Source organism: Gigantopelta aegis, unplaced genomic scaffold, assembly GCF_016097555.1.
Source record: "Gigantopelta aegis isolate Gae_Host unplaced genomic scaffold, Gae_host_genome ctg4638_pilon_pilon:::debris, whole genome shotgun sequence".
Classification (NCBI taxonomy): domain Eukaryota; kingdom Metazoa; phylum Mollusca; class Gastropoda; order Neomphalida; family Peltospiridae; genus Gigantopelta; species Gigantopelta aegis.
The window spans coordinates 1-27,486 of NW_024533966.1; the positions used below are offsets into that span (position 1 = coordinate 1).

The following is a 27,486-nucleotide window of genomic DNA, read 5'->3' on the forward strand; positions in this document are numbered from 1 at the left end:
TTAGACTGTGCAGATGGATATTGGGGTCAGTCTTGCAAGAGGTGTGGAGATTGTAAAGGGTCTCCCTGTAATAAACAGACTGGACGTTGTGCATGTATGTATATGTTACTAATATAATATCACACTTCATAGTCAGAATATACACGTATTGCAGACGATTTACCTATATCAAATCATGTAATTGACCTTTCACTAAAACTGAGTTAATCACTTCTTGAATCACTGACAAGATTATTTTAAGTTTCCAGTTATTTGTGTGTGTTTTTTTCTTTATTTTTCTTTTGGGCGTTGAGGGTGTATTTTATTGTTGCTTGTGTCTGGTGAGTTGTTTGTGGTTTAATGTTTAATTTTTATATTCCATTTTATCGTACACAAAATGATGATGGTAGTTAACATTTATAATTTGATTTATCACAGCATGTGCAGATGGCTTTTGGGGTGAGTCCTGCTCTAGCAAATGTGGTAACTGTAAAGGTTCTAAATGTGACAAAGGTACTGGAACATGTACGTGCAACCCTGGATGGGCTCCGCCAAAATGTACAGGTTGGTATTCGTTATTGGTGCATTGTACAGTACTATATACTATATACCCAGCACACATTAATTTTGAGATACCGCATTAGCATCAGATTGAAGTATTCTCACGTTTGATCTTAAGACATTTAGGAATAAGAAAAAAAGATGCTATTCATCACATATTCTGAATCATATATACATGATTATTATACACTATACAAATCGTAGCATGTATTACGTGGTAAACAAATACGTGTGTATTAACATACTGAATTGAATCTCTTGTCACATTTACCATTTTTACACGTAGTTATATACCAATGTTATCATCAACTGATCAATATTACTACAATTATACCAACACAATATTATGTTAATTTCTATTGGTGATCTGTATACCAAAACCGTTATCGTGATGAAAATCGTTGGAGCACTTATATTTGAGATATAATTTCCCTTCTATATTACAATTTTTTATCCATATCAAATATCAAATTTTTCTATGTATATACCAAGCTAAAAAGATTTGGTTGTGTTCAAAATGTGTCAAATTAAAGCTGAAATTGTGTCAGAACTATTTAATAAACCGGAATGACGTCATTAAGTGTCACAGAAATCATGTTTTACAATTCAGATATTGTCTTTAATGTTTATCCCGCCCCCCCCCCCCCCCCCCAAAAAAAAACACACAAAGTAAAACTGAAACAAAACACCCAACAGTAACACACACACACACACACACACACACACACACACACACACACACATACATACGCGCGCGTGCGTGCACGCGCACACACACACGAAGACAAAACGAAAGTAAGAAAAACAATAATAAACAAACCCCACATCTGACCATGGAAAGTTGTGTGTTCTAGCGTCTAGTCCAACGATGGGATGGTACATAGACGATATACATTGCTTGTAATGGAAAAATGTAGCGGAATCCACACGAAGACTATTTATAAAAATTACCAACATCCAATAGCCAATGATTAAAAATCAATGCGTTCTAGTGGTCTCTTTAAGCAAACAAACTTTAACTTTGTTTGTGATTATTACGTGTGTGTGTGTGTGTGTGAGAGAGAGAGAGAGAGAGAGAGAGAGAGAGAGAGAGAGAGAGAGAGAGAGAGAGAGAGAGAGAGAGAGAGAGAGAGAGAGAGAGAGAGAGAGAGATTAGCGTTGGGTAACTTCTATAGATTTAGAAAACACATTTCTGTCTTTCAAAATGCTTAACATGAATTAATGTAATAATTGTGTTTTGGTTTTTACAATTAGTCTGTGCAAATGGATATTGGGGTCAGTCTTGCAAGAAATGTGGAAATTGTAAAGGGTCTTCATGTGATAAAAAGACTGGAAGTTGCCAGTGTGAGACAGGATGGGCTGGACAGACATGTACAGGCATGTATTGACTACTAATATAATAACACGTTTCATAATCAGTATATATACGTATTGGAGACGACTTACCAATATCAAATCATGTACTTGACCTTTTAATAAAACTATGAAAAAAAACCTTGGAAGTTGTACGTGTTACACTGGTTGGGCTCCAATTATATGTGCAGGTAGCTTTTCATTATAGATATAGTGTGCATGTATAATGAAACACGCAACACCGACTTAAATAGTATTCTAGTATGAGAATGCGCTAACATACATTTGCTAACGTTTTGTAAAAGGAACACCAGAAAGCCTAAATATCGTTCATCGCATATTTCTAAACATGCGTAGGTAATATCAATAGTTGGGGGGTGGGGTGGTGATGGGGGCACTGATCTACTTCCCATCACCGGCTTGACTATGTAATAGATGCTGCTGGTGTGTGTGTGTGTGTGTGTGTGTGTGTGTGTGTGTGTGCGTGTGTGTTCGTGTGTGTTTGTGCGTGTGTGTTTCTTTGTGTGTGTGTTATGTGTGCGTTCACAAGTGTGTGATTATGTGCGATTGCGTCTGTCCATGCCCGTTTGTTTGTTTGTGTCTGGTTTTTTGTGTGTGTACGTGTCTGTTTGTGATTATACCCAACGGTGGGCCCGTTTTGGTATATCTCAATCCAGCCAATGCCCTACCCCTGGGATTTCAAAGTCCATGGTATGTGCTATCCTCTCTGTGGGATGGTACATAGAACATATCAATTACTTCCGATGGGAAAATGTAGTGGGTTTCCCGTCGTAGACTATTTGTCAAAATGACAAACATCCAATATCCGATGATTAAAATATCAATGTTCTCTAGTTGTGTCTTTAAGCAAACAAACTTTAACTTTATTTTTTATGTGTATATGATTTATAGTGTGTGTGTTTGTGTGTGTGTGTGGTGTTGATTGACTTTTATAGATTTGGAAAGCTCATCTCTAACCGTCAAAATGCTTAACATTAATTATTGTAATAAATGCGTTTTGCTTTCCATACTTAGACTGTGCAGATGGATATTGGGGTCAGTCTTGCAAGAGGTGTGGAGATTGTAAAGGGTCTCCCTGTAATAAACAGACTGGACGTTGTGCATGTATGTATATGTTACTAATATAATATCACACTTCATAGTCAGAATATACACGTATTGCAGACGAGTTACCTATATCAAATGATGTAATTGACCTTTTACTAAAACTGAGTTAATCACTTCTTGAATCACTGACAAGATTATTTTAAGTTTCCAGTTATTTGTGTGTGTTTTTTTCTTTCTTTTTCTTTTGGGCGTTGAAGGTGTATTTTATTGTTGCTTGTGTCTGGTGAGTTGTTTGTGGTTTAATGTTTAATTTTTATATTCCATTTTATCGTACACAAAATGATGATTGTAGTTAACATTTATAATTTGATTTATCACAGCATGTGTAGATGGCTTTTGGGGTGAGTCCTGCTCTAGCAAATGTGGTAACTGTAAAGGATCTAAATGTGACAAACATACTGGAAGATGCACGTGCAAGTCTGGATGGGCTCCGCTAAACTGTACAGGTTGGTATTCGTTATTGGTGCATTGTACAGTACTATATACTATATACCCAACACACATTAATTTTGAGATACCGCATTAGCATCAGATTGAAGTATTCTCACGTTTGATCTTAAGACATTTAGGAATAAGAAAAAAAGATGCTATTCATCACATATTCTGAATCATATATACATGATTATTATATACTATACAAATCGTAGCATGTATTACGTGGTAAACAAATACGTGTGTATTAACATACTGAATTGAATCTCTTGTCACATTTACCATTTTTACACGTAGTTATATACCAATGTTATCATCAACTGATAAATATTACTACAATTATACCAACACAATATTATGTTAATTTCTATTGGTGATCTGTATACCAAAACCGTTATCGTGATGAAAATCGTTGGAGCACTTATATTTGAGATATAATTTCCCTTCTATATTACAATTTTTTATCCATATCAAATATCAAATTTTTCTATGTATATACCAAGCTAAAAAGATTTGGTTGTGTTCAAAATGTGTCAAATTAAAGCTGAAATTGTGTCAGAACTATTTAATAAACCGAAATGTCGTCATTAAGTGTCACAGATATCATGTTTTACAATTCAGATATTGTCTTTAATGTTTATCCCGCCCCCTCCCCCCAAAAAAACAACAACAAAAAAACACACAAACCAAAACTGAAACAAAACACCCAACACACACACACACACACACACACACACACACACATACATACCCGCGCGTGCGTGCACGCGCACACACACACGAAGACAAAACGAAAGTAAGAAAAACAATAATAAACAAACCCCACATCTGACCATGGAAAGTTGTGTGTTCTAGCGTCTAGTCCAACGATGGGATGGTACATAGACGATATACATTGCTTGTAATGGAAAAATGTAGCGGAATCCACACGAAGACTATTTATAAAAATTACCAACATCCAATAGCCAATGATTAAAAATCAATGCGTTCTAGTGGTCTCTTTAAGCAAACAAACTTTAACTTTGTTTGTGATTATTACGTGTGTGTGTGTGTGAGAGAGAGAGAGAGAGAGAGAGAGAGAGAGAGAGAGAGAGAGAGAGAGAGAGAGAGAGAGAGAGAGAGAGAGAGAGAGAGAGAGAGTAGCGTTGGGTAACTTCTATAGATTTAGAAAACACATTTCTATCTTTGAAAATGCTTAACATGAATTAATGTAATAATTGTGTTTTGGTTTTTACAATTAGTCTGTGCAAATGGATATTGGGGTCAGTCTTGCAAGAAATGTGGAAATTGTAAAGGGTCTTCATGTGATAAAAAGACTGGAAGTTGCCAGTGTGAGACAGGATGGGCTGGACAGACATGTACAGGCATGTATTGACTACTAATATAATAACACGTTTCATAATCAGTATATATACGTATTGGAGACGACTTACCAATATCAAATCATGTACTTGACCTTTTAATAAAACTATGAAAAAAAACCTTGGAAGTTGTACGTGTTACACTGGTTGGGCTCCAATTATATGTGCAGGTAGCTTTTCATTATAGATATAGTGTGCATGTATAATGAAACACGCAACACCGACTTAAATAGTATTCTAGTATGAGAATGCGCTAACATACATTTGGTAACGTTTTGTAAAAGGAACACCAGAAAGCCTAAATATCGTTCATCGCATATTTCTAAACATGCGTAGGTAATATCAATAGTTGGGGGGTGGGGGGGATGGGGGCACTGATCTACTTCCCATCACCGGCTTGACTATGTAATAGATGCTGCTGTGTGTGTGTGTGTGTGTGTGTGTGTGTGTGTGTGTGTGTGTTTGTGCGTGTGTGTTTCTTTGTGTGTGTGTTATGTGTGCGTTCACAAGTGTGTGATTATGTGCGATTGCGTCTGTCCATGCCCGTTTGTTTGTTTGTGTCTGTTTTTGTGTGTGTACGTGTCTGTTTGTGATTATACCCAACGGTGGGCCCGTTTTGGTATATCTCAATCCAGCCAATGCCCTACCCCTGGGATTTCAAAGTCCATGGTATGTGCTATCCTCTATGTGGGATGGTACATAGAACATATCAATTACTTCCGATGGGAAAATGTAGTGGGTTTCCCGTCGTAGACTATTTGTCAAAATGACAAACATCCAATATCCGATGATTAAAATATCAATGTTCTCTAGTTGTGTCTTTAAGCAAACAAACTTTAACTTTATTTTTTATGTGTATATGATTTATAGTGTGTGTGTGTGTGTGTGTGTGTGTGTGGTGTTGATTGACTTTTATAGATTTGGAAAGCTCATCTCTAACCGTCAAAATGCTTAACATTAATTATTGTAATAAATGCGTTTTGCTTTACATACTTAGACTGTGCAGATGGATATTGGGGTCAGTCTTGCAAGAGGTGTGGAGATTGTAAAGGGTCTCCCTGTAATAAACAGACTGGACGTTGTGCATGTATGTATATGTTACTAATATAATATCACACTTCATAGTCAGAATATACACGTATTGCAGACGATTTACCTATATCAAATCATGTAATTGACCTTTTACTAAAACTGAGTTAATCACTTCTTGAATAAACCACTGACAGGATTATTTTAAGTTTCCGGTTGTTTGTGTGTGTGGGTTTTTTTTTCTTTCTTTCTTTTTCTTTTGGGTGTTGGGGGTGTATTTTATTGTTGCTTGTGTTGGGTGAGTTGTTTGGGGTTTAATGTTTCATTTTTATATTCCATTTTATCGTACACAAAATGATGATGGTAGTTAACATTTATAACTTTGTTTTATTACAGCATGTGCAGATGGCTTTTGGGGTCAGTCTTGCTCTAGCAAATGTGGTAACTGTAAAGGATCTAAATGTGACAAAGGTACTGGAAGATGCACGTGCAAGTCTGGATGGGCTCCGCCAAAATGTACAGGTTGGTATTCGTTATTGGTGCATTGTACAGTACTATTATTTATTTATTTATGTAACCATGGCAACAACCCCCAGAAAACACCTTTATTTGATACTAAAAAATGGCAAGAAATGATCAGTACTAATTCAGTTTTGTTTAATATAATTATATCTTTAATTTTAACTATATTGATGATTTTAATGCATTAACTACCCCCAGAAAACACCTTTATTTAAAAGTGTTACAGTTTTAAAAGTGTTACTGTTACTACATTTTTGTTACTTATTCTTCAAATTACACATACCTTAGAATATTAAATGTCCTTAAATTAATATAATGCTTGGAATTTTAAGCCTATGTTACCATGGTAACCATGGTAGATTTTTTTTTAAACAAATTGACCTAAAACATTTACTATGCATCACCAATCTATATTTTGGTTTTTTGGTCTCCAGGTCAAATGTCAAGGTCACAATGGATAGAAAGAATCAATTGTCAATGTATTTCTGATGGAACCGTTTAAGAAATTGACCGTAAAACTTCTATCTTATGAACTTCAAACTAGGCAAACTAACTAATGCACATATTACTTTGTAGGTCATAGATTATCAGATCAAAGGACAAGGTCACATACAAAGGGGTAATTGTTGGGCATTTATCACAAAACGTCTTATAACAGCCTTAAACAAACTGACCTAAAACTTCTACTATGCAACACTGATCTATATCTTGCTTTTGAGGTCACCAGGTCAAATGTTAAGGTCACAATGAATAGAACGAATCAATTATTTTTTATGGAACCATTTAAGAAAATGACCTTAAACTTCTACACCATGACGATTATGCTAAGCAGATCCATATTTTTCCGTCTTTCGGGGTCTCAAGATCAAAGGTCAAGGAGACAAATTGACAATGTATTTCCTACAAACTGTTTAACAAACTAACATCAAACTTCTACTTTATGACTTATGACGATCTAGCTTTTGGGGGTCACCCGGTCAAAGGGCAAGGTCATATTTTGCTCATTGTGACTACCAAACTATTTAACAAACCAGTGGGGTGTATGTGTGTGTGGGTGTGACACAGACTCACGCCCCCTAATTAAACCTTTTTTTAACTATTACATTTTATACAATCATAAACACATACATACATAGCGTGGGTTGCCCCATCCCAAATTTGGGTTGTCAAAAATCAGCAAGACTAAAGATAGACTATGAAAAAATCCCCTTGGAACCCACTTCACCCGTGGAGGAACATGGGCATTAACAGGGACGTAGGCAGGGGCTGCAACCCCCCCCCCCCCCCCCCGCCAAATTTGTTTTTTTTATAGTGCATATTAGGCTTGCTTGTACAAAGAAGTATATTATTATGTAGATCAACAATAAGTAATGCAAAATCTTGCACTTTTAATACCCCGCTTTCTCATGTAACGTTTTGTTTCTGTGAGACCACCCTCGCAATAAAATATAGAATATCAAGTGTCTACGTTTTGATATCGTGGTTATTTGGCAAGGTTTATACAACAGTGTAACAGACGAGCTTCAGTGAGCCTGTTACACTGATATAGTAACCTGATATGTTTCGGTCAAAAACGGTATAGAAACGCATTCCACGATTCCCCCTCTCTTTGATAGCGTTACGTAAACAGGAACGGCGGAGACAGGGCTTTAGTCTCCCCCCCCCCCCCCCCCCAACTACAATAATTATTAATCAAAGTAATATATTGTAGTATATCTTAAGGCAAAGATGAATTTTATTTGTAGAATGCAGGAAATTGCATTTCAGGCCATCTAGTTTTCAAACGATTACCTGGGAGTATACCCCCGAACCCCTACAAAATAATTTCCACCCTCGATCTGTCACAAAAGTGTAGCCTATGTGGCGACAGCGGCTTTCCTCTAAAAGAAAGTGTCAGAATGACCATATGTTTGACGTCCAATAGCCGATGATAAGATAAAAAATCAATGTGCTCTAGTTGTTAAATAATAAAAAAAAAAAATCGATCTACCAGCACCCCTTTAAGTTTATCTTATACCCACCTTTAATATTTATCTTACACCTCCTCTTTTATGTTACTAAGTATAATAAATTTACTTATAAAAGTGTAATTGTTTTTGTCTTCTGTGTCCATAGACAGTCATAAATAACTAACTAATATTGAAACTGTCTGTTGCCTGTGTAAAGGACTTTAAATAAACACTTTCACCATCTATACTGCCTGTATAAAAGACTTCAAGTAAACATTAAGCCTAAACAACACTATAATTATCATTAATAGTGAGTGTGTATACCTATATTGTTAATGTTAGTTTTAACCTGCAACATTAACTTATACTATAGGTTAAGTTTGTCAGGTTTCTTCACACATCTATTGTTAATGTTAGTTTCAACCTGCAACATTAACTTATACTATAGGTTAAGTTTGTCAGGTTTCTTCACACGTCTATCCGACCAAGTTGGTTGATGGTATCGGAGTGTCAACAAATGTAGGTGCTGACATAGGTATAGTACGTGGCTGTTGTTCAGTGCTTGGAGTTGGATCACTGTTCAAATGGTGATGTGATGGTGTTTGCATTGCCATTGATGGCTGATCCAAAGTAGCTACAATATGACAACGATTGCGACGAATGTTGCCAGAGTCCGTCTTGATGATAGAAGAATGGGGATTGTGATGTTTTCCAATTACTTCCCCTGCTTTGTTCATGTCTTTGATGAAGACATTTTGACAGGCATTCTAGTGGTGTCGCTTCTCGAACGCCATGTCGATGGTTGTAGTGTTGATGTTGTTTTTCCCTGTTATTATCTTCCTTGTTTCTTATTTGTGTCATGTTGTAAGACTTTGGGTACAGATTGCTTGGAAGGACTGGGACTTTAGTTTTTAGTTTTCTACCCATTAACATTTCGCTTGGGGATAAGCCGGTGTCTAGCAGTGTTGCTCTATACATCAACAGTGTTAAGTGGGGATCTTTGTCCTTTTTGAGAAGTTTCTTCACTGTCTGAACAGCTCTTTTTGCTTCTCCGTTAGCTTGATGATACCTAGGTGAACTTGTTGTGTGTGTGAAATTGTACTGCACTGCAAATTCTTGAAATTCCTGGCTGGAGAATTGCGGCCCATTGTCTGAGATGACAACATCTGGTATTCCATGGACAGCAAATATGCTTTTTAATTTAGCATTCGTCACTGCACTTGTTTGTGTTTTCAGGTGTCGAAATTCAACCCATCTGGAGTAGTAGTCCACTACCACAACATAAGTTTTCCCCTTTAAATCAAAGAGATCGATACCTACTCTAGCCCATGGTAGTTCTGGAAAGGAGGAAGGGAAAAGAGGTTCCTTTCGTTCTGGTCTGTATTTTGCACACACCCAGCATTTGTTCACCATTTCCTCAACTTCTGCAGAAACGTATGGCCACCAACCCAATGAGCGTGCCAAGGCTTGACATTATGTAATTCCGAGATGTCCTTCATGGAGTCGATCAAGTATTTCCAGTCTCATTTCCCTCGGGATTACAATCCGATCATCGTACAGCAGTAGATCATCAACAATTGTGAGACGAGGCCTGTTTATCCAATATTGTTCCAGGAGTGGAGACTGTGACATGTAGTCAGGCCAACCATTAATACAGTATTTTCTTATTTGTGTGATTTCGATGTCAGTTTTCTGTGCATCTCTGATTTCCATCAGCTTTTTGTTTGATGCAGGTTAGATTTCGATGGTTTCTTTAGCATATGCTGCTGTGTCATTGATGAGGTCGATATCCATCTCACAGAGTTCACCAACGGTGGCACGTGACAGTGCATCTGCTGCAATTTGGTTCTTTCCTGGAACATGAATGATTTTCGGGTTAAATCACATTAACTGAAGTCGGAAACGTTGTATGCGAGGTGGCATTTTATGAAGTTCTGTAGTGCTGAGTAGTGGCACACGTGGTTTGTGATCAGTTTCAATCAGATAGTCAAGTTCAAGCACATAATCACTTAATCTCTCACTTGCCCATGTAACCGCCAGTGCTTCCTTTTCAATCACTGCATAGTTCTTTTCCATCTCACTTAGTGATCTGGATATGAAGCAGACTGGATGGCATTTTGTTCTTGCATGAGAACAGCACCGATGCCATTTGCTGAAGCGTCAGCTGCAATAATAGTTTCCTTTCTCATATCATAATGAGCGAGAACTGGTGTGGATGTTAGCAACTTCTTTATTGCTTGAAATTCCGATTTCTGAGGTTCATTCCACACCCATCGGGTGTCCTTGTGTAGTAACTGTCTCAATGGTTCATTAATATCAGCCAGATCAGGAGTGAATTTTGCGAGTTGATTTACCATCCCCATAAATCGCTGTAGTTCAGTTACCGTCGTCGGCTCAGGGAATTTTGTTATGCCTTCAATTTTCTTTGGGTCTGCATGAATACCTTTTTCGTCAATTACATGTCCAAGAAAAGTCACTGATGACTTTGAAAACTCACAGTTTTCGTTGAGTGTAATTCCTGCTTCCTGCAGTCGTTGCAAGACCAATCGGACACGATGTGAAAAATTACACCCTCGAGATCCACCAGAATTTCTAACATAGTTTGTTGGAACACTTCACTTGCCGAACTAATGCCGAAGGGAAGACGATTAAAGCAGTATCATCCAAATGGTGTGATAAACGTAGTGAGGAGTCGAGAATGTCAACTTAAGGGTATCTGCCAAAATCCACTTTTAGCATCAAGTTTTTGAAAAGATGGTGCTTCCTGCCCATTTTGCCAAGCTCTCGTCCACTGAGAACATCGGATGTACTTCCCGTTGAACAGCTTTATTCAACTGAGTTAAGTCAACGCAGATACTTACCAATCCACTAGGTTTGGGAACGACGACTATGCCCGAGCTCCAACTGGTAGGTTCCGTAACAGGTGAGATAACTCCTTCTTTCAGCATTCGGTCAATTTCCTTTTCCGTGGAGTATATATGCAAGCTGGACGAGCATCTGGTCGAAGAGAAATCCTGTACGACTTATTTAGTTTTTCAAAGCTTTTGAATAGTTGAGGGAATTCTTTAGAGAAGTCTGTGTGTCATTGACCCGATATGTCATTAATGCGTGAAATTAACCCAAGTTTTACACACGCTGATCTGCTTAGAAGGGAGCAGGTTTGATGGTCTATAACATACAGCTTTTCATTTATCTTTCTTTTCTTGTGTTTAAGAGTTGCCTCGAATGTTCCTAGGACTTTGAGAGTCGTGCCTCCTGGACCACGGAGTATTCTATCCGATTTTGTAAGAGCATGCTTTCTTGCCCATGAGCTTTCTACAACTGAAACAGCTGCACCGGTGTCTAGTTTGAACACTTTGGGTTCCCCATCAACTTTAATTTCTGCAGTCCAAATGTCATCTTCTTGGACAGTATTAATATAACCTAGGACGTCTTCATTAGAGTCCGAGACCTCTGGGTTTCTGAGAAACTGTAATCCAACTGATTTACAGATTTTCTACCATTTATTCTGCTACTTCTGCAGACAAGTTTGAAGTGGCCCCTCTTCTTGCAATTGTTGCAAACTGCATTCTTAGCCGGGCATCTATCTCTATCATGTGGTTCTCTCCCACAGTATTTGCAATTTCTTCTGTAATTGGTTGCCTCAGACCAAGGACTTGAATGCGCATGCGAACCTGTGTGGGCTTTACCCGTGTATCTTTTCGATGGATTAGAGGGAGAGGCTGACCCCGAATTACCTTGATGTTTAACATATTGGATTTCTGTTCCAACATGAGTTTTGTCCCTTATAAAAGGTTGACTTTCTTTTCTGGTTTCAGTAGTGGCTTAACTGAACTGCATCTGTCAAGGTAAGTGCCGGTCATGACTGCAGATCTTCAGAAAGTGTGTCATCTAATACACCTACAACAATTCTGTCTCGAATTAACTCTTCTTTCAGATTTCTATAATCACAGTCATCTGCCTTCCTATACAAGTCTTGTATAAAGCTATCAATATTTTCTCCTGGGTTTTTATTTCTTTTGTTAAACTTAGCTCGCTCAAAAATAATGTTTTTCCTAGCGCAAAAATAATTGTTGAGTGCACCTTTAATTTCATCGTAAGTTGCTGTGTTTTCGTCTATAGTCAGTGTGTATAGAATATAATCGGCTGATTCTCCTATTGCGTAAAGAAAGGTGCTAATCTGTTCTTCCCTGCCTTTTGTTGCGAGACCCGATCCAGTTCGGTATCTATCAAAATGTTGGCGCCATTTTGGCCAATTTGCCGGAACGCTGTCGAACGGTTTGGGTAATGGAAGGTTTGCATGGCGGTGAACAGTTTCGCCGGCCAAATTACCTTCATTCTGGAACATTGTAGTTTGGGGATTTTGTTGGGCTTACCAAGTTTTTACCGCTGCCACCATATTGTGTTTGTATACTCAAACTTGGAGACCACACTGACTTGTGCACGAGGCGTTTATTGCTAACTCGAAACCAACTATATAGAGTTACCGTTCTTGGTCATACTATTAACCAAACATATATCATGACTCTACAGTTCCCCTACAGTTCGAGCTACCAGTTTAATGGTTGCTGAGCAGAACTATTAACCAGAGTTACCGTTCTTGGTCATACTATTAACCAAACATATATCATGACTCTACAGTTCCCCTACAGTTCGAGCTACCAGTTTAATGGTTGCTGAGCAGAACTATTAACCATGTACAAGCACGCACGTGCTGTTCGACACCTAACTTTACATAATGAGCATGGACATTACTTCAAAAATAGTAAGTTGCACAGTTTAATTAGTGTTTTCACTTAATTTACAACTACTGTAATAACTACTCTTAAATTACAGACGTTATCAGAAATTTAGGTGTGATCAGTGGCATATTGGATATCATTGTTTACTTGGCTGCCAGGTGCCATAATGCAAAATCCTGCCTAAGCCACTGATTTTGAGGTAGAAACCCCTCCGTATTCAAGGACATTTTCCCACTCCCTCCCCCCCCCCCCCCCAATATATTTTCCGAAGTATGACTCCTAAAAACTGCACTCGTCAGAGTAAGATCCCCCCACTCTCCTCCTTGTTAAAATGCCTGTATACATTCATAACCACATCTAATTAACTAATGCAAATGCAGCGCGTAGCCACTCTATAATTATATGTGTGTGACATGTCATGTTCGGATGTTGTGATTGGTTCCTAAAATTAAAGAAGTTCAAAGCAATCCCCTCTCCGGTCTTATCGCATGCAAAATTACACAATAATAACATAATAAATTAATAATGCATGTACATAAAAAAAAAAAAAAAAAAAAAACAAAAGAGAATAAAAAGAAAGAAAGAAGAAAAACCCCAAAAGAAACATAATACAACACAGCACTGATATTCGTTGATAGACTGGCGCTACTGACATCTTTCGTGATAAAAGGAAGTGGTACTTGTGCTGTCAAATGATCCACTTTTGTAATAAATATCAACTGCTTTATAACATCTGATATAACATCAACAAATCATTTTTTAAAAATCGATTGAGAAAGGGGAAACGAGGCAACAATGACATCACGTGATCAGCTGTCGAAAATGGCGCGAATGTCCTTTTGGGTACCAGACATCGTCAAGTCGTTATAGTAAAACGTGTTTCATATAACTACCTTTGAGTAATATTTTGAAGTGAAACTGCACTGTTCTTGTAATTCTGGTGATATAGCAGTGTATAATACAGTTCGTTGTAGCATATGGGTAGGCCTACACTAAGGAATAAAAACGGCAACATCATAGATTAAAAACAAACGCATTTGTTTTTTAAATTTGCAATAAACATAGATTCTCACCTGTCTATATCTTTGAGGATTTCATGCACCTATTATCCATTTACGTTTTCATATGTAAAAAAATTAAATCAGTCAAACCATAGCGACCCTATGACAACGGTTCTATGTGACGTCATAATACTTGACCTAGAACGTGCATACACGTCTGCAGCACTCTACGGGTTAAGACATTTATGAATAACAAAAAAAAAGATGCTATTCATCACATATTCTGAATCATATATACATGGTTATTATATACTATAACAAATTGTAGCCTGTATTACGTGGTAAACAAATACGTGTGTATTAACATACTGAATTGAATCTCTTATCACATTTACCATTTGCACACTTTTATACAGTTATATACCAATGTTATCATCAAATGCTAAATATTACTACAATTATACCAAGACAATAATTATTATGTTAATTTTTATTTATGATCTGTATGTCAAAACCGTTATCGTGATAAAAATCGTTGTCTGCACTTTTATTTGAGATATAATTTCTCTTCTATATTACAATTTTTGATCCATAGCAAATATCCAATTATTATATGTACATACCAACCAAAAAAGATATGATTGTGTTACTATGAGACTGCAAAATGTGTCAAATTAAAGCTGAAATTGTGGCACAACTATTTAATAAACCTGAATGACGTCATTAAGAGTCACAGAAACCATGTTTTACAATTCATATATTTTCTTTAATGTTTATTCCCCCCCCCCCAAAAAAAGGAGAAAAAAAACACCCAACAGTAACACACATACACACACACACACACGCACACACACACACACCAAGACAAAACAAAAGTTGCGTGTTCTAGCATCTATTCCAACCATGGAAAAATGTTGCGGAATCCACTCGTAGACTATTTATCAAAATTACCAACATCCAATAACAGATGATTAAAAATCAATGCGTTCTAGTGGTGTCTTTAACCAAACAAACTAAGTTTGTTTGTGATTATTGCATGTGTGTGTGTGTGTGTGTGAGAGAGAGAGAGAGAGAGAGAGAGAGAGAGAGAGAGAGAGAGAGAGAGAGAGAGAGAGAGAGAGAGAGAGAGAGAGAGAGAGCTTTGGCTAACTTCTATTTAGAAAACACATTTCTAACCGTCAAAATGCTTTACATTAATTAATGTAATAATTGTGTTTTGCTTTTCATACTTAGTCTGTGCAAATGGATATTGGGGTCAGTCTTGCAAGAAATGTGGAAATTGTAAAGGGACGTCATGTGATAAAAAGACTGGAAGTTGCCAGTGTGAGACAGGATGGGCTGGACAGACATGTACAGGCATGTATTGGCTACTAATATAATAACACGTTTCATAATCAGTACATACACGTATTGGAGACGACTTACCAATATCAAATTATGTAATTGACCTTTTAATAAAACTATGAAAAAACCCCGGAAGCTGTACATGTTAGACTGGTTGGGCTCCAATTATATATGCAGGTAGCTTTTCATTACTGACATAGTTAACATGTATAATGAAACACGCAACACCTACTTCAAGAGTATTCTAGTATGAGAATGCGCTAACATACATTTCGTAATGTTTTGTAAGAGGAACACGAAAAAGCCTAAATATTGTTCATCGCAGAACTCTAAACATACGACGGTAATGTCAATAGTTGGGGGGGGGCACTGATCTGCCTCCCATCACCGATTTGACGTATGTAATAGATATTACGTGTGTTATGTGTGCTTTCACAAGTGTGTGATTATGTGCGTTTGCGTCTGTCCATACCCGTTTGTTTCTGCGTGTATGTTTTTGTCTGCGTACGTGTCTGTTTATGATTATTCTCGCCGGCCGGCCCATTTGGATATATCTCAATCCAGCCAGTGCACCACGACTGGTATTTTAAAGTCCATGGTATGTGCTATTCTCTCTGTGGGATGGTACATAGAACATTACAATTAGTTCCAATGGGAAAATGTAGGGGGTTTCCTGTCGTAGACTATTTGTCAAAATGGTCAACATCCAATAGCCGATGATTAAAATATCAATGAGCTCTAGTGGTGTCTTTAACCAAACAAACTTTAACTTTGTTATTATGTGTATGTGATTTATAATGTGTGTGTGTGTGTGTGTGTGTGTGTGTGTGTGTGTGTGTGAGAGAGAGAAACAGAAAGTGTGTAGTGTTGGCTGACTTTTAAACATTTAGAAATTACATCTGTAACCGTCAAAATGCTTAACATTAATTATTGTAATAAATGTGTTTCGATTTACATACTTAGACTGTGCAGATGGATATTGGGGTCAGTCTTGCAAGAGATGTGGACATTGTAAAGGGTCTTCCTGTAATAAACAGAATGGACATTGTTCATGTATGTATTGGTTACTAATATAATAGCACGCTTCATAGTCAGAATATAAACGTATTGTAGACGATTTACCAATATCAAGTCATGTAATTGACCTTTTACTAAAAATGATTTAGTTAATCAGGTCTTGAATAAACCACTGACAGCATTATTTTAAGTTTTCGGTTGTTTGTTTGTGTGTGTTTTTTCTTTCTTTCTTTTTGTTTTTGGGTTTTGGGGGTGTGTTTTATTGTTGCTTGTGTTGGGTGAGTTGTTTGGGGTTTAATGTTTCATTTTTATATTCTATTTTACAGTATACAAAAGGATGATGGTAGTTAACATTTATAATTTTCGTTTTATTACAGCATGTGCAGATGACTTTTGGGGTCAGTCTTGCTCTAGCAAATGTGGTAACTGTAAAGGATCTAAATGTAACAAAGCTACTGGAAGTTGCACGTGCAAGTCTGGATGGGCTCCGCCAAAATGTACAGGTTGGTATTCGTTATTGATGCATTGTACAGTACTATATAATGTATACCCAACACACAATCATTTTGAGATACCGCATTAGCATCACATTGAAATATTCTTACATTTGATCTTAAGACAGTTATGAATAACAGAAAAAAAGAGAAAGATGCTATTCATTACATATTCTGAATCAGATATACATGGTTATTATATACTATTGAAATTGTAGCATGTATTACGTGGTAAACAAATACGCGTGTATTAACATACTGAATTGAATCTCTTATCACATTTACCATTTGTACACGTAGTTATATACCAATGTTATCATCAACTGCTAAATATTACTACAATTATACCAACACAATATTATGTTAATTTTTATTTATGATCTGTATAACAAAACCGTTATGGTGATGAAAATCGTTGTTTGTACTTATATTTGAGATAAAATTTCCCTTCTATATTACAATTTTTTATCCATAGCCAATATTCAGTTTTTCTATATATATAGCAACCTAAACAGATATGGTTGTGTTACTATGAGACTGCAAAATGTGTCAAATTAAAGCTGATATTGTGACACAACTATTTAATAAACCCAAATGACGGCATTAAGTGTCACAGAAATCATGTTTTACAATTCATATATATTCTTTAATGTTTATCCCCCCTCCCCCCCCAAAAAAAACACACAAAAAACCCCACATACACACACTCACACACACACCAAGACAAAACGAAAGTATAATAAATAATAATAAACAAACCCCACATCTGACCATGCAATATTGTGTGTTCTAGCATCTAGTCCAACCGTGGGATAGAAAACAGAAGATATACATTGCTTGTAATGGAAAAATCTATCGGAATCCACTCATAGACTATTTATCAAAATTACCAACATCCAATAGCTGATGATTAAAAATCAATGCGTTCTAGTGGTGTCTTTAACCAAACAAACTTTAAGTTTGTTTGTGATTATTGCATGTGTTTGTGTGTGTGTGTTAGAGAGAGAGAGAGAGAGAGAGAGAGAGAGAGAGAGAGAGAGAGAGAGAGAGAGAGAGAGAGATATATATATAGATAGAGAGAGAGAGAGAGAGAGAGAGAGAGAGAGAGAGAGAGAGAGAGAGAGAGAGAGAGAGAGAGAGAGAGAGAGAGAAGCGTTGGCTGACTTTTATAGATTTAGAAAGCAAATCTTAACCGTCAAAATGCTTAACATTAATTATTGTAATAAATGTGTTTTACTTTACATACTTAGACTGTGCAGATGGATATTGGGGTCAGTCTTGCAAGAGATGTGGAGATTGTAAAGGGTCTTCCTGTAATAAACAGACTGGACGTTGTACATGTATGTATTGGTTACTAATATTATAACACACTTCATAGTCAGAATATACACGTATTGGAATTGACCTTTTACTAAAACTGAGTTAATCACTTCTTGAATAAACCACTGACAGCATTATTTTAAGTTTCTTGTTGTTTGTTTGTGTGTGGGGTTTTTTCTTTCTTTTTTTTTTTTTGGGGGGGGGGGGGGGTTGGGGGTGTTGTTTGGGGTTTAATGTTTCATTTTTATATTCCATTTTATGGTACACAAAATGATGATGGTAGTTAACATTTAAAAATTTCGTTTTTGTACAGCATGTGCAGATGGCTTTTGGGGTCAGTCTTGTTCTAGCAAATGTGGTAACTGTAAAGGATCTAAATGTGACGAAGGTACTGGAAGATGCACGTGCATGTCTGGATGGGCTCCTCCAAAATGTACAGGTTGGTATTCATTATTGGTGTATTGTACAGTACTATATAATGTATACCCAACACACATTAATTTGCATCAAACTGACGTATTCTCACGTTTGATATTAACCCTTATCAGGCTGCATTGTTTTTAAACAATTTCAAGAATTTGACCTATCATATATTTTTAATGATATCTCTTTTAATTTTTGGCATATTGAAATGAAAATACACACACATATTCTCTAATGGACTGGCTACTTTACTACAATATTTTAAAATAAATCATTTTATTTATTTTACCATGGCAAGAAGTACAAAGTTCAGAAGATTTTTTCTTTGATACTACTTAATAACAAATTTTTAAAAAATTAATTAAGTTCTTGTAATATAAGACTATGTCTTTATTTATTAACTATATTGATGATTTTAATGGATTTTTCCCCCAGAAAACACCTTTATTTGAAATTTTTTTACAAGAAATGATCAGTAATATCAGTTTTGTTTCATCATAATTTTTAAAAGTGTTACTGTTGCTATATTTGTTGTTAATTATTCTTCAAATTATACATACCTTAAGAATATTAAATGTCCTTTAACTTAATATAATGGTTGTAATTTTAATCATCTGTTACCATGGTAACCACTGCGAATTGGGTAACTGCCAAAAAAGGAGGTTTACTTCTACCAAAATCATTGAATAGTGTTATTATAATCCTCTGTCTGTTAAACAGACCCTTATACAACAATAATGCATCTGATCAATATTAAGGTCCTGAGTTCAAAGGTAATGCACATAGTTAATAATGAAAACAGTAGTTTCCATTGGATTACATACTAAATCATTTAAGAAATTTCTAAAAACGTCTTACTTGTGAACTTCAAACTAGGCAAACTAATTAATGCACATATTACTTTGTAGATCATAGGTTGTCGGTTCTCACAAAACTTCTTATAAAAATTGTTAAACAAACTGACCTAAAACTTTTACTAAGCATCACCAATCTATATTTTGCTTTCCGGGTCACCAGGTCAAATGCCAAGGTCACAATGAATAGAAAGAATCAATTGTCAGTGTATTTCTTATAAAACTGTTTAAGAAATTGACCATAAAACTTCTAACTTATGAACTTCAAACTCCACAAACTAACTAATGACTTTGTAGGTCATAGATTATCATGTCAAAGGTCAAGGTCACATACAAAAGAGGCAGTTGTTGGGCATTTCTCACAAAAGGACGCAACTGTTGAGCATTTCTAAGAAACCTCTTACAAAAATTGTTAAACAAACTGACCTAAAATTTCTACTATGCATCACCAATCTATATTTTGCTTTTCGGGTCACCAGATCAACTGTCAAGGTCACAATGAATAGAAAGAATCAATTGTCAATGTATTTCTTATGGAACTGTTTAAGAAATTTACTGTAAACTTCTATCTTATGAACTTCAAACTAGGCAAACGAACTAATGCACATATTACTTTGTAGATCATAGATTATGAGATCAAAGGTTAAGGTCACATACAAAGGGGTAATTGTTGGGCATTTATCACAAAACGTCTTACAACAGCCTTAAACAAACTGACCTAAAGCTTCTGCTATGCAACACTGTTCTATATCTTGCTTTTGAGGTCACCAGGTCAAATGTCAAGGCCACAATGAATAGAAAGAATCAATTATTTCTTATGGAACCATTCAAGAAATTTACCTTAAACTTCTACATCATGACCATTGTGCTAAGCAAATCCATATTTTGCCTTCTTTCGGGGTCTCAAGATCAAAGGTCAAGGAGACAAATTGACAATGTATTTCCTACAAACTGTTTAACAAACTAACATCAAACTTCTACTTTATGACGATCTAGCTTTTGGGGGTCACCCGATCAAAGGGCAAGGTCATATTTTGCTGATTTTCACTACCAAACTATTTAACAAACCAGTGTGTGTGTGTGTGTGTGTGTGTGTGTGTGTGTGTGTGTGACAGAGTCACGCCTCTAATTAAACTTGTTTTTAACTATTAAATGTTATACAAATCATACACACATACATACATAGTGTGGGTTGACCCATCCTAAATTTGGCTTGTCCACCACTCACCTCCATGTAACAAACAGACTTCATTTGTCTGCTGCATGACCTTAGTGCTAGATAGCCACATATAATGGGTTTAAGTCATTAGGTCAAAGGTCAACGTTACCTATATCAAAAAAATAAATTCAAAGTAGGTTTTTTTCCAAAGCATTCAACAGATATCACTATCACGTGCTAAATGATTTTAAGTCATTATCAGTAAAATATGTATATTAGATTTTTATGCATTGCTGTTGAAATCATTGAGAACAACACCACAAAATCCTCATGTAAAGAGTGGTTTTAGGACGACTTTTAAAGTCACAGAGTCAAATATCAAGGTCACTGTACATAATTTTGTAAAAGAACGTTTTTACATGATTTTACTGCAGTCAATTTGACATGTTCACCTAAAACCTGTAACATGAGGATGGACAGGCTTCGCTTATATCTTTAGAAACAGGTCGGTGCGAAGAAATTTAACAACTGCACACTTTGTTACCACTTGTCTGCAAAAATCGGCAGGACAGGGCGTTTGTAAAGAAAGGCTATATGAAAAAATCCCCTTGGAACCCACTTCACCCGTGGAGGAACATGGAAATTAACAGGGACGTAGGCTGGGGCTGCAACCCATACCCCACCTCCCCGCCACACCCACCCACCCAAATTTGTTTTTTGATAGTGCATATTAGGCTTGTTTGTACAAAGAAGTATATTAGTCTGTAGATCAACAATAAATAATGCAAAATCTTGCACTTTTAATACCCCGCTCTCTCATGTAACGTTTTGTTTCTGTAAGACCACCCTCGCAATAAAATGTAGAATATCAAGTGTCTACGTTTTGATAACGTGGTTATTTAGCAAGGTTTATACAACCGTGTAACAGACGAGCTGTCAGTTTCTTACACGATGGGCTAACTTGTATACATTTAGAAAACACATTTCTAACCGTCAAAATGCTTTACAATAATTAATGTAATAATTGTGTTTTGCTTTTCATACTTAGTCTGTGCAAATGGATATTGGGGTCACTCTTGCAAGAAATGTGGAAATTGTAAAGGGTCTTCATGTGATAAAAAGACTGGAAGTTGCCAATGTGAGACAGGATGGGCTGGACAGGCATGTACAGGTATGTATTGGCTACTAATATAATAACACATTTCATAATCAGTATATACACGTATTGGAGACGACTTACCAGTATCAAATTATGTAACTGACCTGTTAATAAAACTGTGGAAAAAAACCCTGGACGGTGTACGTGTTAGACTGGTTGGGCTCCAATTATATATGCAGGTAGCTTTTCATTACTGATATAGTTTACATGTATAATGAAACACGCAACATCTACTTCAAGAGTATTCTAGTATGAGAAAGCGCTAACATACATGTGGTAACGTTTTGTAAGAGGAACACCGGAAAGCCTAAATATCGTTCATCGCAGAACTCTACACATGCGTCGGTAATCTCAATAGTTGGGGGGCACTGATCTCCCTCCCATCACCGATTTGACGTATGCAATACATGCTGCTGGTGTGTGTGTGTGCGTATGTGTTTGTGTGCGTGTGTGTGTGTCTTTTTGTGTGTGTTATGTGTGCGTGCACAAGTGTGTGAATATGTGCGATTGGGTCTGTCCATACCCGTTTGTTTGCTTGTGTATGTTTTTGTGTGCGTACGTGTCTGTTTGTGATTATTCCCGCTGGTCAGCCCGTTTGGCTAAATCTCAATCCAGCCATTGCACCACGACTGGTATTTCAAAGTCCATTGTATGTGCTATCCTCTCTGTGGGATGGTACATATACCATATCAATTACTTCCAATGGGAAAATGTAGCGGGTTTGCCGTCGTAACCTATAGCTGATGATTAAAATATCAATGTGCTCTAGTGGTATTGTTAATCAAACAAACTTTAACTTTGTTATTATGTGTATGTGATTTATAGTGTGTGTGTGTGTGTGTGTGTGTGTGTGTGTGTGTGTGTGTGTGTGTGTGTGTGTGTGAGACAGAGAGTGTGTAGTGTTGGCTGACTTTTATACATTTAGAAAGCACATCTCTAACCGTCAAAATGCTTAACATTAATTATTGTAATAAATGTGTTTTGCTTTACATACTTAGACTGTGCAGATGGATATTGGGGTCAGTCTTGCAAGAGATGTGGACATTGTAAAGGGTCTTCCTGTAATAAACAGAATGGACATTGTACATGTATGTATTGGTTACTAATATAATAACACGCTTCATAGTCAGAATATACACGTATTGTAGACGACTTACTAATATCAAATCATGTAATTGACCTTTTACTAAAACCGAGTTAATCACTTCTTGAATAAACCACTGACAGCATTATTTTAAGTTTCCGGTTGTTTGTTTGTGTGCGGTTTTTTCTTTCTTTCTTTTTCTTTGGGTGTTGGGAGTGTATTTTATTGTTCCTTGTGTTGGTTGAGTTGTTTGGGCTTTAATGTTTCATTTTTATATTCCATATTATCCTACACAAAATTATGATGGTAGTTAACATTTATTAGTTTTGTTTTATTACAGCATGTGCAGATGGCTTTTGGGGTCAGTCCTGCTCTAGCAAATGTGGTAACTGTACAGGATCTAAATGTGACAAAGGTACTGGAAGTTGCACGTGCAAGTCTGGATGGGCTCCGCCAAAATGTACAGGTTAGTATTCGTTATTGATGCATTGTACAGTCCTATATAATGTATACCCAACACACATAAATTTTGAGATACCGCATTAGCATCACATTGAAATATTCTCACATTTTATCTTAAGACAGTTATGAATAACAAAAAAGAAGAAGATGCTATTCATTACATATTCTAAATCAGATATATCGTAGCATATATTATGTGGTAAACAAATTCGAGTGTATTGACATAATAAATCTAATCTCTTATCACATTTACCATTTGTACACGTAGATAGATATATACCAATGTTATCGCGAACTGCTAAATATTACTACAATTATATCAACACAATATTATGTAAATTTGTATTTATTATCTGTATGCCAAAACCGTTATCGTGATGAAAATCGTCGTGTGCACTTAGGCCATGAGCATGAAAGTTATAGATTTGCGTCCACCACCCGTATGCCGTGAAAGGTTCTGCTGAAAATGTTCATTATTTACACAAAAAAGGCACTTAATGTTCATCACACAAATTCAAGTTCCAAATCTTCATAGTGGTAATGTCTAAGAGGTCCTTCGCGCCAAAACTGCTAGCTCCGTCATAAATTCTGAAGTGTAGCCCAGTAGAGCATTGAATCATCAAGCAGGAAGCAGTATATTGCAAACATTGACGAAAATTGTCGAACTCTTGATGTGTCGACCTCATTTGGACTTGAATCTACTATGGAAATAATAGATCAATAAAAATAATGAATAATGAAAAATGAACAAAACCCTCATGTGTTTTTAAAATTGTTGGGACGCAAATCTATAACTTTCATTCTCTTGGCCTTATTATTTGGGATATAATTTCCATTCTACATCAACATTCTTTTATTCATAGCAAATATCAAATTATTTTATGTAGATACCAACCTGAAAAGATATGGTTGTTTTACTATGAGACTGGAAACTGTGTCAAATTAAAGCTAAAATTGTGACACAACACTATTTAATAAACCCTAGTGACGTTGCAGAAATAACATGTTTTACAATTGGTATATTTTCATTAATTGTTACCCCCCCCAAAAAAAAAAAAACAACAACAACAAAAAAACCCAAAAAAAGAACAAAAACAAAAACAAATAAACAAAAACAAAACATAAAAAAACTCATACAAATAAAACAAAACAAACAAAAACAAAGAAAAAGACCTGAAAAACTCCCTGAATAACAAACACACACACACACACACACACACACCAAGTCAAAAAAAAAGAAAAAAGAACTATGAAAAAAACAAACCAAACAAACAAAACAAACCCCACATCTGACCATGAGATGTTTTCTGTTCTAGCACCTATTCCAACTACGCCAACTACGACGCCAGGTATGTTTATATTAATTTGTAATTATCCAGGATAAAAAGCAGTAGAGAGTCTTGTTTCGTTCAGACTTTTGGTGGGCACAAAATTTGGCTCGAAAGATTTGTCGTTCGTCTATCGGTTATCCAAAACCAATATCAACATAAACGATTGAACGTTCGTGCAAAAGCTGTAATTGTTTGTCAAATTTTGTTATAAATACGTGTTTCCTAATCATGTCACTGTTTTTGGAAGAAAATAATAAGATAACAGGCCTACATTGTTTGTATGAAAAAGATGCAAAGTAATCTGTTTGAAATCAACATCACAGTCGATAGAAGTCTCGAAAAAGTTTCGTAACATAGCTATGTGCACAAAATCATATACTGTTCAGAAATTAAATGGACTGGCCTGAATTTCAGCCATAGTAAGAGTTCCGTTCTGGGGTTTTTCATCCAATCTATATTTAGCTACTACGAGACATTAGGATGACAAGAAATGTATTGGATTTACAGATACTCATATTCTAATCAAGAAAATGTAAGTAAATTATAATTTTAATAATTATAAAAGGTTATATTGGCTGATATACGATTTACATAATTTTGGTACTTTCCTTTCAGACCCGGAAGCATTTAACTCAATGTTTCCGGGAAATCGCTGTCTATTATCATTTTATTCAGATTATTGTTTGGCACCAACAAGGAATCCTCTGTAAAAGAACTGATGGGGTAGTGTGTTGTAATGTAAATGGCAGCTTTCAAGTTGGTACTAGCATAGAATGTTAAAAATTATTTTTATTTATAACAGGACATTTGATGGTGAAAAGCTACACAAATTGTTCATATTGCATTTTCGTTTGCATTTGTATCGGAACTACTGTAGTAAATCGTTCGTGTAAACACCAAAACCACACGGACGACATAGCGTTTGTCTCGTATGCCCTGGTTTTGTAATTGTTAAACCAAGTGTGTTACAATAATCCTGTGTTTCAATTAATATATTTTCATTACTGTTTATCCTCTCCCCCAAAAATCCCCAACCCACCCCCCCCAAAAAAAAAAAAAAAAAAAAAAAAAACCCACGAAAAATCCCCCAAAATAAAAGAAACAAAAGAAATGAAAAAGAGAAAACAATTCAAACAAAAGCAAACAACAACAAAAGCCCCAACAATACCCCCCCCCCCCCCCCAAAATAAAAAAAGAAACAACGCTATGAAAAATCCCAAATCAAACAAACCCCACAACATCTGACCATGCAATGTTCTCTCACTATGCATTGAAAATGGCTCCCACAGAAAGAAAATGGGTTCAGTTTAGGATTAAGGTTAAGAAAACATACAGTACTGATAAGAGTCATTAATTGTGTCAAAAGGTTAACTTAAAATAATAAAATATGTAAACAAATTTGTGTATTGCGCGATACCCGTTTTACCCTCCGTTAAGAAACCGTGAGTTACATGTATAGGCTTTTGGTAGTTGTCTGCATGTGATGCTGCATCCTGGATAGTATGGAATCAGAGTTTCTGCCAGAGGGAACGAAGTGTAAAAGTTTTAATTACGTACCCTAAAAGCTTGGAAATTAATGGAAATATTTGTATACATTTTAGAAAGATTATAGTAAGGAAACTACTTTTTAAAATTTGTAAAACTACATGAAATGCAATGTCGAATTAAAAACAAAACCAAAACGAGTCTTATGAAATATCAAAATGATGATGTCCCAATGTCCCGTCGCGGACATTAATTTTGACTACTACTAATAGTTTGTTTTGCTTAACGACACCGCTAGAGCACATTGAGTAATTAATCATCGGCTATTGGATGTCAAACATTTGGTAACTATGACAGTCATTAGAGGAAACACGCTACATTTTTCCCAATGCAGCAAGGGATCTTTTGTATGCACTTTCCGACAGACAGGAAAGCATATACTACTAATTGTGGTGCACTGGTTTGAACAAGAACAAACCCAGTCAATTGAATGGATCCTCCGAGGTGGTTCGATCCTGCGATGCAAACATAATATGCCATAATACTACTATAAAAAAATTCTACAATCATTCTGTAATTTTTACTCAGCGTGCCATGGTAGAAAGAGTTGATAGCTCTCATAAACGTTTGTGAGGCACATACAAACTTAATACCCCCCCCCCAACACACACCTAACGAATTTCGTCAGATAAAAATTAAAGCTGTTGGCCTGTTTTGGGACAGAAAAGTGGTAATAATGTAAATATCAATATAATAGAAAATACGAATATGATTGTAATGATGATGATTAGAATCCCGAACCTTTAAAATCAAATAAACATTTCAGAGTATGACTATCATCTTTACTTGAAACTGGAAAGGGGTCGGATTTAAATCACATTTTTCTGTACCAAGTTCATATGCGACCTCTAACAATGTTTTTGCTAGAAAGACATTTTTGGGTATGGGGCTATGAAATTGAATGCAACCACTGTAAACAGGGAGTTGGGGGAGTGTTAAGTTTAGACTTAGGGTTAAGACTGTAATAATATGAGTGATTACTTTTGTCAAAAGGTTAACTTCAAAAGAAAAATGGAACAAATTTGAGTTTGATGCTATACCCATGTTATCCTCTGACAGAAACCCTGGATAATAATATTAATAGAAATCAGAAATCTACAGAACAATTTTCCTGTTTTAATTATGTATCCTCAAATCATAGTTTATTACGTTTAGACAAATACCATCCGAATCAAAACAGCAGCTGCAAATCCAAAACAGGTTGGAATTACACTAACCTACCCTAGCGAGAAGTATT

The 27,486-nt window shown here is 36.1% G+C and overlaps 1 protein-coding gene across 7 annotated transcripts; it reads left to right on the plus strand.

Moving 5' to 3' along the window:
• Positions 1-8: 8 nt before the first annotated feature.
• On the plus strand, positions 9-24,835 carry LOC121392836. 7 transcript variants are annotated; one of them, XM_041523899.1, is made up of 15 exons: positions 9-94; positions 418-543; positions 1,795-1,917; positions 4,695-4,817; positions 5,812-5,901; positions 6,240-6,365; positions 15,291-15,413; positions 16,365-16,454; positions 16,796-16,921; positions 18,163-18,252; positions 18,546-18,671; positions 21,717-21,839; positions 22,826-22,915; positions 23,252-23,377; positions 24,690-24,834. In XM_041523899.1, the coding sequence occupies exons 1-15, from the start codon at positions 14-16 to the stop codon at positions 24,735-24,737; spliced, it is 1,611 nt and encodes a 536-aa protein (XP_041379833.1). In that variant the 5' UTR covers positions 9-13; the 3' UTR covers positions 24,738-24,834. The 7 variants fall into 7 exon arrangements, with proteins under 7 accessions (XP_041379833.1, XP_041379835.1, XP_041379834.1 ...); XM_041523901.1 differs by lacking the exon at positions 15,291-15,413 and having other exon boundaries at positions 24,690-24,835; XM_041523900.1 differs by lacking the exon at positions 5,812-5,901 and having other exon boundaries at positions 24,690-24,835.
• Positions 24,836-27,486: the final 2,651 nt, after the last annotated feature.

Excerpts from the sequence above, each read along its gene's own strand:
- LOC121392836 (XM_041523899.1), top strand. The coding sequence starts at position 14 with ATGGATATTGGGGTCAGTCTTGCAAGAGGTGTGGAGATTGTAAAGGGT. Across the intron at positions 16,455-16,795 it reads ACAGAATGGACATTGTTCAT|CATGTGCAGATGACTTTTGG; the intron begins GTATGTATTGGT and ends GTTTTATTACAG. Across the intron at positions 22,916-23,251 it reads ACAGAATGGACATTGTACAT|CATGTGCAGATGGCTTTTGG; the intron begins GTATGTATTGGT and ends GTTTTATTACAG.